This window comes from Felis catus, chromosome B3 (assembly GCF_018350175.1).
Source record: "Felis catus isolate Fca126 chromosome B3, F.catus_Fca126_mat1.0, whole genome shotgun sequence".
NCBI lineage: Eukaryota > Metazoa > Chordata > Mammalia > Carnivora > Felidae > Felis > Felis catus.
In genome coordinates this window covers 4,164,026-4,178,968 of record NC_058373.1, presented here as the reverse complement: position 1 = coordinate 4,178,968, position 14,943 = coordinate 4,164,026, and the positions used below count along the sequence as shown (strand labels likewise).

Here is a 14,943-nt window from a genome sequence, read left to right as displayed (position 1 = left end):
TTTAAATTCATTCCCTGCCCGCCTACTTGAGACACAAACGCACTGTCAGGGGAACTAAGGAGTCCCGTTTACCTTGGCGCTTTCCAGGGCCTTGCTGAGGGGGGTCACCTCATGCTCTCCGTGCGCATCCGAAACCTCGCACGCCCTTACTGGGGCTTTGCAAGTGACACAGAAGACCAGGGCGGCCTCGTCCTCGTCCTCCTCCTCGGGGATGACGTAGCACTCGTACTCCTCGCTGGCCCGGCCGTGCGCGTACCTGTAGGCTTCCCGCAGGTCCCGGCCGGCCGCGCCCCAGCCCAAGCAGCCCGGGTCCTCGGCCTCGGCGCCCAGCCGCCAGTCCCTCTGCGCCCCGGCCGCGGGCAGGTGCAGCCGGGGTTCCGAGACCTCCACGCGCGGCGCGCTTCCATCCACGAGCTCCGCGCCCCACTCGCCACCACCTCCAAGCGCGTACAAATCCACCAGCTCCTGCACCTCCTCCTCCAGGTCGCTCTGGGCCTTACCTGGGGCCGCCCCCCCCGGCTCGCTGGTCATTTCGGCGGGCACTTGTCTTCCCGTCCGCGTGTGTTCTTCTGGGAAGAGCCGCAGCCGGCCTTCGGAGTCATACAGATCCGTGGGACAGAAGTGGAAGTCCCTGGGAGCCGGGGACCTGTGCACCTCGGGCGCCCCCCCAGCCTCCCCGTCCATCGCGCCTCTGCACCCACAGAGTTCCTCGCACGCGCGCCTCCTAGTGGGTGTCCTGGGTCCTAGAACACAGAAAGAGGAGGAAACCCTGTTTCTGAGAAGGCCATCCCAGCAATTGGTCACTCACTAGATTGGGCTCGACTCATTCACAATTAAAAAAAAAAATCATCTGAGCAGCTAAGCCGTGGTTTTACTTTGCACCATCTGCAAAGAGAGGTTTGCTTTCTCCAGGAAGGAGGGTTTCTAGGCTTAAAGGAGACCAGAAATAAAGAAATGCCAATAGGTTTCACCCACACAAGACTCCTCACGGTTAAAACAGAGGCAAAATCATGGGAAGCGTCTCAGGCAATTATTATCAGACAAGTTGTATAAATGGATTGAAAAAAAATTAAGATCTCAATAAATTAGCGTGCGAGGACAATTCACAAAATAATCACTTGTGCAAAAACATTTGGGAAATGGCTCATCCTTATGAGTCACAGAGAACAAATAAGATGCCATTTTGCCTTCCCAGTAGGCAAATATTTAGAAATATAAGAACGAGACCCAAGGCTGGGGAAGGGTACAAAGAAGTCAGTACTCTCACATGCTGTGGGTTTGAATGTACACCAGCCCCCGCTTTCTGCACAGCAAACTGCACGATGTGGATCAGGAGCCTTAAAAATGTTCACACTCTTTAAGCTAATAATCCTCATCAGGACCCTGAAGGAAAATATCAAATACAGGGGCAAAAATATTTCTATATAAAAATATCCATCACAAAATATTCTTTTTTTTTTTTTTAATTTTAAATGTTTACTTATTTTTGGGAGAGAGAGAGCGAGTGAGCGAGCACCTGAGTGGGGGAGGGACAGAGAGTGAGGGAGACACAGAATCCGAAGCAGGCTCCAGGCTCTGAGCTGTCAGCACACAGCCCAATGCCGGGCTTGAACTCATGAACTGAGAGATCATGACCTGAGCCGAAGTCCATGCTTAATTGACTGAACCACCCGTGTACTCCACAAGATATTTTATGACCAAAAAAAATAATTGTAAACCCCTAATGATTAGGAGAAGAGTTAAGTAAGCTAGGTTATGTATACTCTCCAGAATATAATGCAAACTTTAAAATGTTAGGGAGAGCAAATGATTACTTGGAAGAAGACTTACAATATGATACTAAGTAAAATAAACAGAATATTCATTATATACAGACTGTGATATTTATCATTTAGTGGAGGTATGTAAAATCTAGAGAGAAATAATAATGGTCGAAGTAGTAAATACAATATTAGTAGCAGCTACGACTTACTGAGCACTTACTATGTGCTTTTTCTGTGCTTGGCAATTTATATACATACCCCTGTGTGTTAGGCACTGCTATTATCTCCATTTTACCGATGAGGAAACTGGCTCAGAGAGGGTATCTTGTGCAAGGTCATATGGTTAGTAAGTTGTTGAACTGGGATTTGAACCCCAGTCTGTGTGGCAGCCGTGAGACAGTGCCTGACACATGTCCAACTCTAGGGGAGCTCAGTTGACCAGATGTTTCGGCTGCACTCTTCAATCCATCATCACAGTTGCATGGAGGGCACATCTCCCGTGGGCATCTCCGTCCAATGACAAAGTGTAGCAGGGACACTAAGGCAGATCCATTTCTGTGTGACACAAAACTCCTCAGACGGCAAACTTTGGCCGGAAGACTCCTCGACGGCCTTGCCAAAACTTTCTTGGGGTGCATGGCAGACTAGGGTGATTCCTCTAAACCATCCTTCCCTGTCTCCGTCACCCGGGGTCAGACTTGCATCATGGTCTGACAGCTCTCTCAACCTTTCCTAGCTCCCTCCCCATTTTATCTCACACAAGTGCTTCCCTTAATAAAATTCTTATCTATCCAATCCCATATGGTACCTGCTTCTAGGAGGACCTGGATTACACAGTCTATTGGACTCCAAAGTCCCTGCTTTCTTCTTGCTGCACAACCGCCATTATGTTAGATTACTTTTTATAATAGTTTTGCTGACACAGAATTCACGTATCCTACAATTCTCCTGTCAGAAGTGTAGAATTCAAACGATTTTTAGTAGATTCACAAAAAAGGAGCCACAATGACCATAGTCAATTTTAGACCATTTTCATCACCTCAAAAAGAAACGCTATACCCTTCAGCTACCATCACATTCCTGCATTTTCCCGAGCCCTAAGCAACCACTAATCCGCTTCCTGTCCCTATTGATTTTCCTGTCGAGACACTTCACATAAATAGAATCATATATGTCTTTGGTAACTGGCTTCTTTCCTAGCATCATGTTTTCAGGATTCATCCATGTTGTAGCGTGTGAATCAAGTGCCCTTCATTTCTTGTTAGAGCTAGATAATATTCCATTGTATGGGTATGTCGTATTTTATTTATACGTGCATCAGCTTGTTTGCATGTTTCTCTTTTCATTTGGGTCGTTTTTCACCTTTTGATTATTATGAGTAACGCTTCTAAAATGCTTGTGTCCAAGTTTTTGTGTGGATGTATGTTTTCATCTCTCTTGGGTAGATACCTACGAGTGGGGTTGCTAGGTCAAATGGTAACTCTACGTTTAACTTTCTGAGGAACTGCCAGACTGCTTTCCAAAGGGGCTGCACCATTTTTTCATTCCTACAGCAGTGTATGAAGGCTCTGATTTCACCACATCCTGGTCGACACTTGTTATTATCTGATTAAAAAAACTTTTTTAATGTTTATTTATTTTTGGGAGAGATGGAGACAGAGCACGAGTAGGGGAGGGTAGAGAGAGAGGGAGACACAGAATCCAAAGCAGGCTCCAGGCTCCGAGCTGTCAGCACGGAGTGTGACGTGGGGCTCGAACTCACGAATCATGAGATCATGACCAGAGCTGAAGTCAGATGTTCAACTGACTGAGCCAACCAGGCGCCCCTCTGATTTTTTTTTTTATTGTAGCCATACTAGTGGGTGTGAAATAAATTCTCGTGGTTTTGATTTGCAGATCTCTGATGAATAATGAGGTCAGGTATTTTTTCATGTATTTATTGGCCATTTGTATATCTTCTTTGGAGAAATGTGTATTCAAATAGTCTGCCCATTTTTAATTGGTTGTTTGTAAGATTTCTTTATATATTCTAGAGACTAGTCCATTATCAGATAAAAAATTTGCAGATTTTTTTTCCCATCTTGTAGGTTGCTTTTTTAGTTTGTTGATGGTGACCTTTGAAGCACAAAAGGTTTTCAATTTGATGAAGTCTACTTTATTTTTTCTTTCGTTACTTGTGCTTCTGGTGTTGTATCTAAGAACTCATGGCCAACTCTGAGGTTAAGCCAACCTTGCATTCCTGGGATAATTACCACTTGATCATAATATAGAATTTTTTTTATATGTGACTGGGTTCAGTTTGCTACTAAATTTTGAGGAATTCTGCATTTAGATTCCTGAGAAAGATTAGCCTGTGGTTTTCTTTTCCTGTAATATCTTTGGCTGGTTTTGGTAGCAGGGTGATACTCATCTCATAGAATAATTTGGGAAATGTCCCTTCTCTTCTATATTTTGGAAGAACTTGTGAAGGATGGGTATTAATTCTTCTTTAAATGTTTGGTAATATTCACCAGTGAAGGTATCTGGACTTTGTGAGGTTTTTTTTCCTTATTATTAATTCAGTCTCTTGATTTATTATAGGCCTATTCATATTGTCAATTTCTTCTTGAGTCAGTTTTGGTAGTTTGTATCCTTCCAAGAATTTGTCCATTTCATTTAAGTGATCTAATTTATTGGAATACAATTGTTCATAGTATTCTTTCTAATCTTTTTTATTTCTGTAAGGCTGGTAATAATGTCCCCTGTTTCATTTCTGATTCTAGTGATGTGAGTCTTCTCTCTTTCTCTCTGGGTCAGTCGAAGTCAAGGCTTGTCAGTTTTGCTGATCTCTACTGTTTTTCTATTCGCTTTTTCATTAATTTCCACTATAATCTTTATGATTGCCTGCTTTATGTTTGCTTTGTTTAGTTTCCTCTTCTTTTTTCAGTGTAAAGTAGCAGGTTAGGTTATTGATTTAAGTTTATTTATTTTTGAGAAACAGAGTGTGAGCAGGGAAGGGGAAGAGAGGGGGGGAACAGAGCAGAGGATCCAAAGCAGGCTCTGAACTGATAGCAGTGAGCCCTTTATAGGGCTCAAGCTCACGAACTGTGAGCCCAAGTTGGATGCTCAACTGACTGAGCCATCCAGGAACCCCAGATTTAAGATCCTCTTTTTAAATACAGGCATTTATAGGTATAAGTTTCCCTCTAAGCACTGCTTTTGCTACATCCCAATAACACGGCAAAACTTTTCGTGTGTTTTATCTTTGCTTTTATTTACCTTGAACTATTTTTTAACTTTCCTTTTGCTTTCTTCTTCGATATGTTGGTTGTTTAGGAGCGTACTTTAAATTTCCACATATTGATTTCTGATAGCGTCCTGTTGTGGTCAGAGAGTATGTTTTTGTATTATTTCTATCCTTTTAGATTTATTGAAGTTTGCCTTAGCATTTGATTTATCCTGGAGAACGTTCTATTGCCTTGAGAAGAATGTGCACTCTGCTGTCGTTGGGGGGGGGGGTGTTCTCTAGATGCCTGTGAAGTCCACCTGGCTTATAGTATTATTCGTGTCCTCTATTTCCTTGTTGGTCTTCTTCTTAGTTGTTCTATCTGTTATCAGTTATCAGAAGTAGAGTATTGGAATCTCCAACTAGTCTCTTTTTCCATTTACGTCAGTTTTTGTTTCATGTGTTTTGGTGCCCTGTTGTTAGGTGCATATGTAACTGTCATATATTCTTGCTGGATTGGCCCCTTTTATCATTATCAAATGCCTCTGTTTATCCCTAGTAACACTGATACCAATACTTCAAACTGTCCTTCCCTTTAGGCCCCTGGAGGTTTTTAAATTCCAAGGCCATGAAATCTTATAGGCAATGCAATATTCAGGAGAAGTGAGAGGGGCAGGTTCACTTTTGTAACAAAGAGAGGAAGGGATTCTGTGAACACGGAACCTGCATGAAGTCTCAACTGCTGGCCCATTTCAAAGGAGAGCAGCTCTGGGAAAGATTAGATTATTATGTTAAGCATCTGGAATCTAATGCTCTTAAAATTATCACTGTCCATGTACCCCTTGGAAAGCCCTTACATACAGATGCTGTAGACTCAAAGAGTGGGTGTGTGAGTGCGGGGGGAGAGGAAGAGTGAGGGAGAGAGAATCTTAAGGAGGCTCCACGCCCAACGCAGAGCCCAACACAGGGCTGTATCTCATAACCTTGAGATCACAACCTGAGCTGAAATCAAGAGTTGGACGCTCAACCGACTAAGCCACTCAGATGCCCCAATTAACAGCTTTATTAAGATATAATTTATACACCATAAGTTTAAACTTTTAAAGTTACCAATTTAGTATTTTCAGGCAACTTAGAGTTACGTGTTCATCCCTGCTATCCAATTCCAGAACATGTTCATGACCCCCCAAAAAACCACATACCCCTTGGCAGTCTCTCATTCCCCTCTCCCCCAGCCCCTGATAAACACTATCTACTTTGTCTCTATTTGTCCATTCTGCACATTTCATGTAAATGGAATCACACAATACGTGGTCTTCGGTGTTTAGCTTTTTGTCACTGAATATAACACTTCAAAGATTCATCCATGTTGTACAACGTGTCCTTTTACAGCTGAATAATATTCCATTGTAGGACTATAACATATTTTATTTATCTACTCATCGGTTGATGGGTACCGGGGTTGTTTTACTTTTTGACTGTTATGAATAATGCTGCTGCGAACATTCATGTACAAGTTTCCGTATGGACATATGTCTTCATTTCTCTTGGGTGTATCTGAGGAGTGGAATCGCTGGGTCATGTGGTAATTATGTTTAACCTTTAAAGAAATTTTTTTATGTTTATTTATTTTTGATGGGGGGGGAGAGGCTGAGAGAGAGGGAAATACAGAATATGAAGCAGGCTCCAGGCTCCGACATGTCAGCACAGAGCCCGACACAGGGCTCGAACTCACGAACTGTGAGATCATGACCTGAGTCGAAGTCAGACACTTAACCAACCGAAACATCCAGGTGCCCCCATATGTTTACTTTTGAGGAACCGCCAAACTCCTTTCCAAAGTGGCTGCACCATTTTGCGTTCCCACCAGTTGTGTAGGAGGGTTCCAATTTCTCCATGTCCTAGTCAACACTTGCTACTGCCCATCTTTTTGATTGGATCCATCCTAGCAGATGTGAAGCGATAGCTCATTGTTGTTTTGATGGGCGCTTCCCATATGGCAAATGATGTAGAGCATCTTGTCATGCACGTATGGCATTTGTAGATTATCTTCGAAGAAATGTTTATTCAAATCCTTTGTGCATTGTGATAGTTAATTTTATGTGTCAACATGGTGGGGCCATGGTGTCCAAATATTTAGTCAAATAGTATTTCGGATGTTTCTGGAAGGGTGTTTTTGGGATGAGATTGACATTTAAGTTGGTGGACTCTGAGTAAATCAGATTGCCCTCCGTACCGTGAGTGCGCCTCATCCAATCAGCTGTAGAGCTTGACAGAACAAAGGTGGTTCTTTCTCACACACGAAGGACTTCCGCCAGCAGATGGCCTTCAGACTTGAACTGCAGCACTGGCTTTTCCCTGGGTCTCCAGACTGCCAACCCTCCCTGCAGATTTTGCGCCTGCCAGCCTCCACGACGGCATGAGCCAGTTCCTTAAAATAAATGTCTCTCTCGCATTCTTTACACACTTACACGCACCTCCCTACTGGATTCGGTTTCCCTGGAGAACCTAATACACCCATTTTTAAATTGAGTTGTCTATTGTTGAATTGTAAGAGTTCTTTACATGTTCTAGATACAAGTCCTGTACCAGATGTATGACTTGCAAATATTTTCTCCCATTCTGTAGATGATCTTTTCATTTTTTTTTTCATTTTTTTTTAACGTGTATTCATTTTTGAGAGACAGAGAGAGAGCATGAGCAGGGAAGGGACAGAGAGAGGGAGACACGGAATCTGAAACAGGCTCCAGGCTCTGAACTGTCAGCACAGAGCCCGGCGTGGGGCTCGAACTCACAAACTGCGAGATCCTGACCTGAGCTGAAGTCGGACGCTCAACCGACTGAACCACCCAGGCACCCCGATCTTTTCATTTTCTTAAAGGTGTCTTTTGAAGCACAGGAGTTTTTAATTTGGATGCAGTCCAATGTATCTATTTTTTTTTCCCTTTTAGCTTGTATTTCTGGCATCATATCAGAGAAACTTACCTAATCCAAGGTTATTTAAATTTTTGATGAAAATTTTTAGATAATGTTAATGTTCTAAGGGAGTTCACGAACAAAAAAAGTTTGAATACCACTAATCCACACAGAAAAAAGCACCATTGGGGCGCCTGGGTGGCGCAGTCGGTTAAGCGTCCGACTTCAGCCAGGTCACGATCTCGCGGTCCGGGAGTTCGAGCCCCGCGTTGGGCTCTGGGCTGATGATGGCTCAGAGCCTGGAGCCTGTTTCCGATTCTGTGTCTCCCTCTCTCTCTGCCCCTCCCCCGTTCATGCTCTGTCTCTCTCTGTCCCAAAAATAAATAAACGTTGAAAAAAAAAAAATAAAAAAAAAAAAAAAAGAAAAAAGCATCATTTTTTTAGTTTAGAGAAGCTTTTGCTTGTTTCATTTAACGGCACAAATCACAACGGGTGCAGTTGATGTCCAAATACCGGCCTAAATGTCTATCCACCAGACTGTTCTACTATTGGAATTAACCCACAATGCGCTTTATCAACAACATATTCCTACATAAAACCAGGAATTCTGTGAGCTACTTATCTTACTCTCTAATCTATTTTTAAAATAACTTAAATATAATTTATATACCATAACATTTACCTGCTTTAAGTACACGATTCAATGATTTTTAGTAAATTCCCCAGGTTGTACAACTATCACCACAATCCAGTTCCTAATGCCTCCGTTAAAAATAAATTGTGTGTGTGTGGGGGGGTGCGACTGGGTGGCTCAGTCGGTTAAGCCACCAACTTCAGCTCAGGTCATGATCTCACGGTTCGTGAGTTCAAGCCCCGCATCGGTCTCTGTGCTGACTGCTCAGAGCCTGGAGCCTGCTTCGGAGTCTGTGTCTGTAGGGAGACACAGAGAGAGAGAGTTCGAGCCCGGCCTTGGGTGAGCACAAGCCCTGCTTCTCTCTCTCTCCCTCTCCCTCTCTGCCCCTTGCTCACTTGTGCCCTCTCTCTTTTTCTCTCTCTTAAAAAACAAAAAAGAATTGTGGTAAACCTAATGCCTTTTTTAACAAACTACTATTACTAAACATTCCAACATGACACGCATGCCATCAGTCTTTGAGGAAAATAACAAAATCAAACACAAATTTAAAGACACAGTTTAGCACTTCCCTCTCCCCTGTCCCCCAGTCATAACGTTTATTACGATCCAAACAGCCCCTGCCATGTCCACCTGTGGGATCAGAGCCAGCTGCCAGCTGTTTGTCTAAGTCCTTGTTCCGCAGCTGCGCCCAGGAGTCAGGTTCAGTGGCCTCCCCTATAAGCAGTGCTCGTCTTTCGGCAGTGAGGGACTTTGTGACCTCTGCTGACAGACCGCTCTTTTTATTTTTAAGATGTTTTATTTATTTTTGAGTGAGAGAGCATGAGTAGGGAGGGGCAGAGAGAGAAGGGGACAGAGGATCCGAAGCGGGCTCTGCATTGACAGTGAGAAGTCCGACACGGGGCTCAAACTCACGAACCATGAGATCACCACCAGAGCCGAAGTCAGATCTCAACTGACCGAGCCGCGCTGGTGCCCCCAGACTGTTCTTTTAATAACCATTCCAAGTGGTAAAAAATGCTGGGGGCGCCTGGGTAGCTCAGTCGGTTAAGGGTCCAACTCTGGATTCCGGCTCAGGTCAGGATCCCAGGGTCGTGGGACTGAGCCCCTCGTTGGGCTCTGCACTGGGCATGGAGCCTGCTTGAGACCCTCTCTCTACTTGTACACGTGCTCATGCACTCTCTCTCTTTCTCTCTCTCTCAAAAAAAAATTTGTTTTGAAATGCCATTCGTTTTTCTTTCCTTCTCCGTTTTTGATTGCCTTTTTAAAAACAGAGCATTTTCTGATGGCCTGATTGTGAAATCCATGGACACTGGCCCGCGCTTTCTTGGCTGTTCTGTGACATTCCATCCTTTTGACCCAGCTCAGCCTGCCACCTCCTTGTGGGACGGCTGACCTCTTTCCCAGACCCACCCGCGGCCGCTCCTCTCGCCGGCGTTCCCCAGACTTCCAGCCCAGCGCCTGTTTCCCCCTCCACCTGCCCCAGGTGATCTTGTCCACTGTCTCGGCTCCACGGCCCCCTCTCTGCCAGTGGCTCCAAATCCTCATCTCTGGCCCTAATCTCTGCTCCAGGCACAGGCAGAGGTTTGTAGGGGCCGCAGCCTTCCTGAACACCGCTGGCCTCCCCAGACTTGACACTGCCCCGTGGAGCTCAGAGCCTCTCGCTTTCTCCACCCTGATGTGTGGTGGGACACGCGACCTATCTCCCAAGCCACATGCCTGCCATCGCCTCACAGGCCACGCCAGGAGATGCCTGAAGGCCCAGTGGCCTGGAACACAACCGGAGAACCCACTTTCCTTTGCTTCTCCATGCTCTGGCCTTTATCCTTTTTAATTGTTACTTATTTATTTATTTTTGAGGGGGGTGGGGCAGGCAGAGGATCCGAAGCCGGCTCTGCACTGACGCCATAGACTCTGATGTGGGGCTCGAACTTACGAACCTTGAGATCATGACCTGAGCCAAAGCTGGACACTTAACCAACTGAATCACTCAGGCGCCCCTCTGTGCTCTGACCTTTAACGCCTGTGATGACTGTCTGGTCCCGATCCCCTCGCTGCACAATCCTGCTCTAGGCTTTCAGTTTCTTCCCTGTTCCTCAGCCTCTGTCTGCAGAGACCAAGGATCACTGAGCTCTTCTCCCATTCCCCCAGGGAAAAGAACTCGGCCCGTGTTCTGGTCAGAGAGGCCACTTTGCCCCTCGTGGCCCAGTCCTCCCTCCTTACTCATGGACACGGCCACCAGACTCCTCGTGCTGTGTGCCTCACGTCCTCCCAGCTCTGTCCTGTGAGCACAGGGAAAGGCCAAGGGTGGTGATGAGGGACGCAGAGGACTGACCCTGTCCTGCATCTGGCCTTGTGTTAGGAAGGCTAACAGTAGGGGTGTCTGGCTGGCTCAGTCAGCAGAGCATGTGACTCTTGATCTCAAGGTTGTAAGTTCAAGCCACACTATGCGTGGAAATTACTAAAAGGTTGGGGGGGGGGCACCTGGGTGGCCAGTCAGTTAAGTGTCCAACTCTTGATGTTGGCCCAGGTCATGATCTCACTGTCATGGGATAGAGCCCCATGTCGGTCTCCATGCTAAGCATGGAACCTGCTTGGGAGTCTCTCTCTCCCTCTCTCCCTCTGCCCCTCCCTCTCTCTAAAATAAACTTAATAATAATAAAAAAAAGAAGGCTAATAGTAGTTTCTGGATCCCAATAATGGAGACCTGCTCTACCTTTAACCTGGGGAAGCCCCCAACCACCTCTCTTCATCTGGGCTCTGTAACAAACGTCACTCTTCCAACTGAATCCTAGCCATAACCCTCCTTGCAAGCCCCTCACCCATCCCCCAGCGGGCTCACCTCGGCTTTTGCTGATGGCAAGACTAAACACAACAACTGCTGGCCTTCTGTGTGGCGTGAACTACACAGGCTCGGCCCTGGGGAGCCCCTGGGAATCCAGCCTCTTCCCTCTCTCTCTCTGAAGTTCACACAGGATGCTGTTTTTCCACTGGCCCTCAGCACCACACGGAGAGGCAGACTTTGGGCAGCCATTAGGGACAAAGGCACTGCTATCCTAACCTCATACCATGCAGGCGATTAGTTTCTGGGGTTGGGATCCGCCTAAGGAAACTTTACTCCAGAGGCTCTAACGCTGGGCACATCACACTGAAGGGTCACGAAAGCTTCAGTCCCATTCTCTGATGCTCCAAAACTCTTACACCGAAGACAATGGTAAGCATCACTTCAGTAACGTCTGCGGAGGCTGAGCACCAACCATGACCCCACAGGGCACTAGTGCCACCATGTCCTGAACGACCCACAAGTCCGTGGGGACCTGGTCCACCCCCTGGGTTGGGGGAGGGGATGAACGAAGGTTGCGCCCAGAGGCAGCATCACAAAGCAAGAGGCTCCGGGGCCGGGGCTTTGCCTCCTTAGCATCCATGATTTATGAAGACCCCAGAGCCCGGATGTTCTTTTGGGTCACTTGTAAGAACCTGCCCACCATCACACTGGCGGGGGCAGTCCTGGCATGTCCTCACAACGTGGCTTCTTTTAGGGACAGAGAGAAGGGTGTGGCTCCAAGTGAAGTCGGACACATCTCCCTACAATGAGTCTGCAACCTAGCAAAACTAGCATTGAGGTGGACCAGGAAGCCTTCCCTCCACACCCGCACCCACGTGTGCGAGACACTCCCGAGTAGCATGTGCGTTGCCCCTACTTTGGCTCACGTCTCCCTGGAATGGTTCCCAAGGCCAATGGGGCCGTCCAGCTATGGAAGCACCACTTTGCCTTCTTCCCAGTCCCGATCCGTCTTGTGACCCCACATCCTCTACAGGTCAACAAAACAGCCAGGGCCTGTGTCCTCGGGGGCTCGGAATACTGCCTTCGCTCTCCCGCACGTCTGGCTGCCTACAGAATCCGAACTATCCCGTTGTGGGGAAGGACAGCATCTTCAGTAAACAGGGCTGGGAAAACTGGACAATCACACGCAAAGAAGTAAAATCGGACCCCAATTTTATGCCACCCACCAAAATTAACTCAAAATAGATTAAAGACTTACATGTAAGACATGAAACTGTAAAATTCCTAGAAAAAATTAAGGGACCAAAAAAAAATAGAAATAAGAAAAAGAAGAAAAGGAAAAGAAGGGACAAAGGTCCTCGACGTTTGTCTTGCCAACAACTTTTTGGATGTGACAGCAGAAGCACAAGCAACAGGAGCAAAAATAAGCAAGTGGGACAACATCAAACTGAAAATAACATCCACACAGCAAAAGAAACGATCAACAAAATGAAAAGGCAGCCTATGCGATAGGAGGAAATACGTGCAAGCTGTCTACACGATAGTTGGTATCCAAAATATGTAAGGAACTCATACAAGTCAAAAGCAAAAATCCACAATAATCTGATGAAAAATGGACAGACGACATGAGTAAACATTTTTCTAGACATTCCTTTAACTTTTTTTTTAATGTTTATTTATTTTTGAGAGAGAGACAGAGTGTAAGCAGGGAAGGGCCAGAGAGAGAGAGGGAGACACAGAATCTGAAGCAGGCTCCAGGCTCCAAGCTGTCAGCACAGAGCCTCACATGGGCTCGAACCCATGAACCTTGAGATCGTGACCTGAGCTGAAATCGGACGCTTAACCGACTAAGCCAGCCAGGCGCCCTGTTTTTCTAAAGAAGACACGAAGATGGCCAACAGGTGCATGAAAAGATGCTCAACATCACTCATATCAGAAAAACCCAAATCAGAACCACAATGAGAAGCACCTCACACCTGGCAGAATGGCGGGATCAGAAAAACAATCAGAAACAATGGCGGGATCTTGTTCACTGTTGGTGGGAATATAAACTGGTACCGCCATTATGGAAAATAGTACGGAAGGGCTTCAAAAAATTAAAAACAGAACTACCACATGCTCTAGCAATCCCACTTCTTAGGAAGTGAAATCAGGATCTCAAAGAGATATCTCTACTCCTATGTTCACTGCAGCGCTATTCCCAATAGGCAGGACATAGAAACAACCAAAATGTCGACCAACAAATGAATGGAAAAAGAAGATACACAATGGAATATTATTGAGCCATAAAAAGAAGGAAATGCTGCCATTTCCAACAACACGGATGGACATTGAGGCCATTAAGCTAAAGGAGATGAGTCGGCAGAGAAATACAGCAGAGAGCGTATGATCTCACTTACGTGCGGAATCTAGAAAAGCTGAGTCCACAGAAACAGCTTGGAACGGTGGTTGCCAGGGGCTGGTGAGTGGGGGAAACGGGGAGATGTTGACTAAACAAACTTCCGGGTGCAAGACGAGTGAGTTGCGGTACCTGATTTGCCGCGTGGTGACCGTGGTCGACGACACCGCGCCGCATGCTTCATGTTCCCACCGTGCACCAGAGACGGGTGATTACGGGAGGTGAAGGACCTTCCTGAAGGCAAGCGACCTGGTCGTGGTCACCATCTGCCAGCGTACGCGCGCATCGCGTCACCGCAGCGTCTGTCTCACACTCGCACAAGGTCACCTGTCAGCTGCATCTCAGCGAAGCGGGGGGAATATGGAAAGCGCGTGCCGCTGCTACAGGGAGCTGGGGCCTGGGGGGTGTCTGACACGCAGCCTGGCTACAGCAGACGCTGAATGAGTAAACGCCCAGCAAAGTTCCCGGCAGGGGAAGCGCTTGAAGGCGGTAACGGCTCGGGCCACAAAGGTCACGGGCTTTGGGGTCAATGCCGGTCTCAGGATGCGACGTTGACCTCATCTCTCAGCGTCTCTGAGCCAGCTCCTTCATCTGTAAGTGGAGGGTACTTGTTGTGTGGATTAAATAAAATACTCCTGCTGTGGTGCCCCGCTGTCACAGCTGAGTGCCACCTCGTAGGCAGGGATCTTCTCAAAGCCACCTCGTCTCTACCGTCTGCTGGCCGTGTGTCCCACCAGCATCTCGGGAGCATGGCAGCCCAGCGTGAGCATAGCTGCCTGCCCGCCACTCTGGCAGAAGTGGTAAGTCGGCATGTCCCGCATTCTGAGGGCTCCATTACTGCCAAGTCTCAACTCCCCTGGGCACCGGGCACCCCCCCCCCCATGCCCTAGCTCCACGTCCCCAAACAGCCTCGCCTTCCGCAGTGGACACCACGGTTGCTTCTGACCGCGCCCGGGCTTCTCCCATGCAAGTCCCATCTGAGGCCCTGGCGGGCTGCCCTTCCTCCTGACGGCCACCTGCCCTTCCCCACCCAACTGCACCTGCACCGTGGCCACTGCCTGTCACACCCTCACGAGGGCTGCCGCACGCATAACATCCATAAAGCACAGCACGACGCCTATTCCCTTTAGCACCCAAACCAGAGACCAGGAGCTCATCCCTGACATCACCCGGTGTGATTTTTTTTTTTTAATGTTTTACTTCATTTTATTCTTGAGAGAGAGAGCACAAGCGGGGAAGGGGCAG

The 14,943-nt window shown here is 47.0% G+C and overlaps 1 protein-coding gene across 2 annotated transcripts in view; it reads right to left on the bottom strand.

Moving 5' to 3' along the window:
• The window catches only part of FSD2 (fibronectin type III and SPRY domain containing 2), a 40,060-nt gene that overhangs the window by 23,413 nt on the left and 1,704 nt on the right, over positions 1-14,943 (bottom strand). For both annotated transcript variants that reach the window (XM_023254877.2, XM_019831817.3), the window contains exon 2: positions 73-743. In XM_023254877.2, the coding sequence (XP_023110645.1) occupies positions 73-743 (671 nt within the window). The remainder of the gene's footprint in view (positions 1-72; positions 744-14,943) is intronic.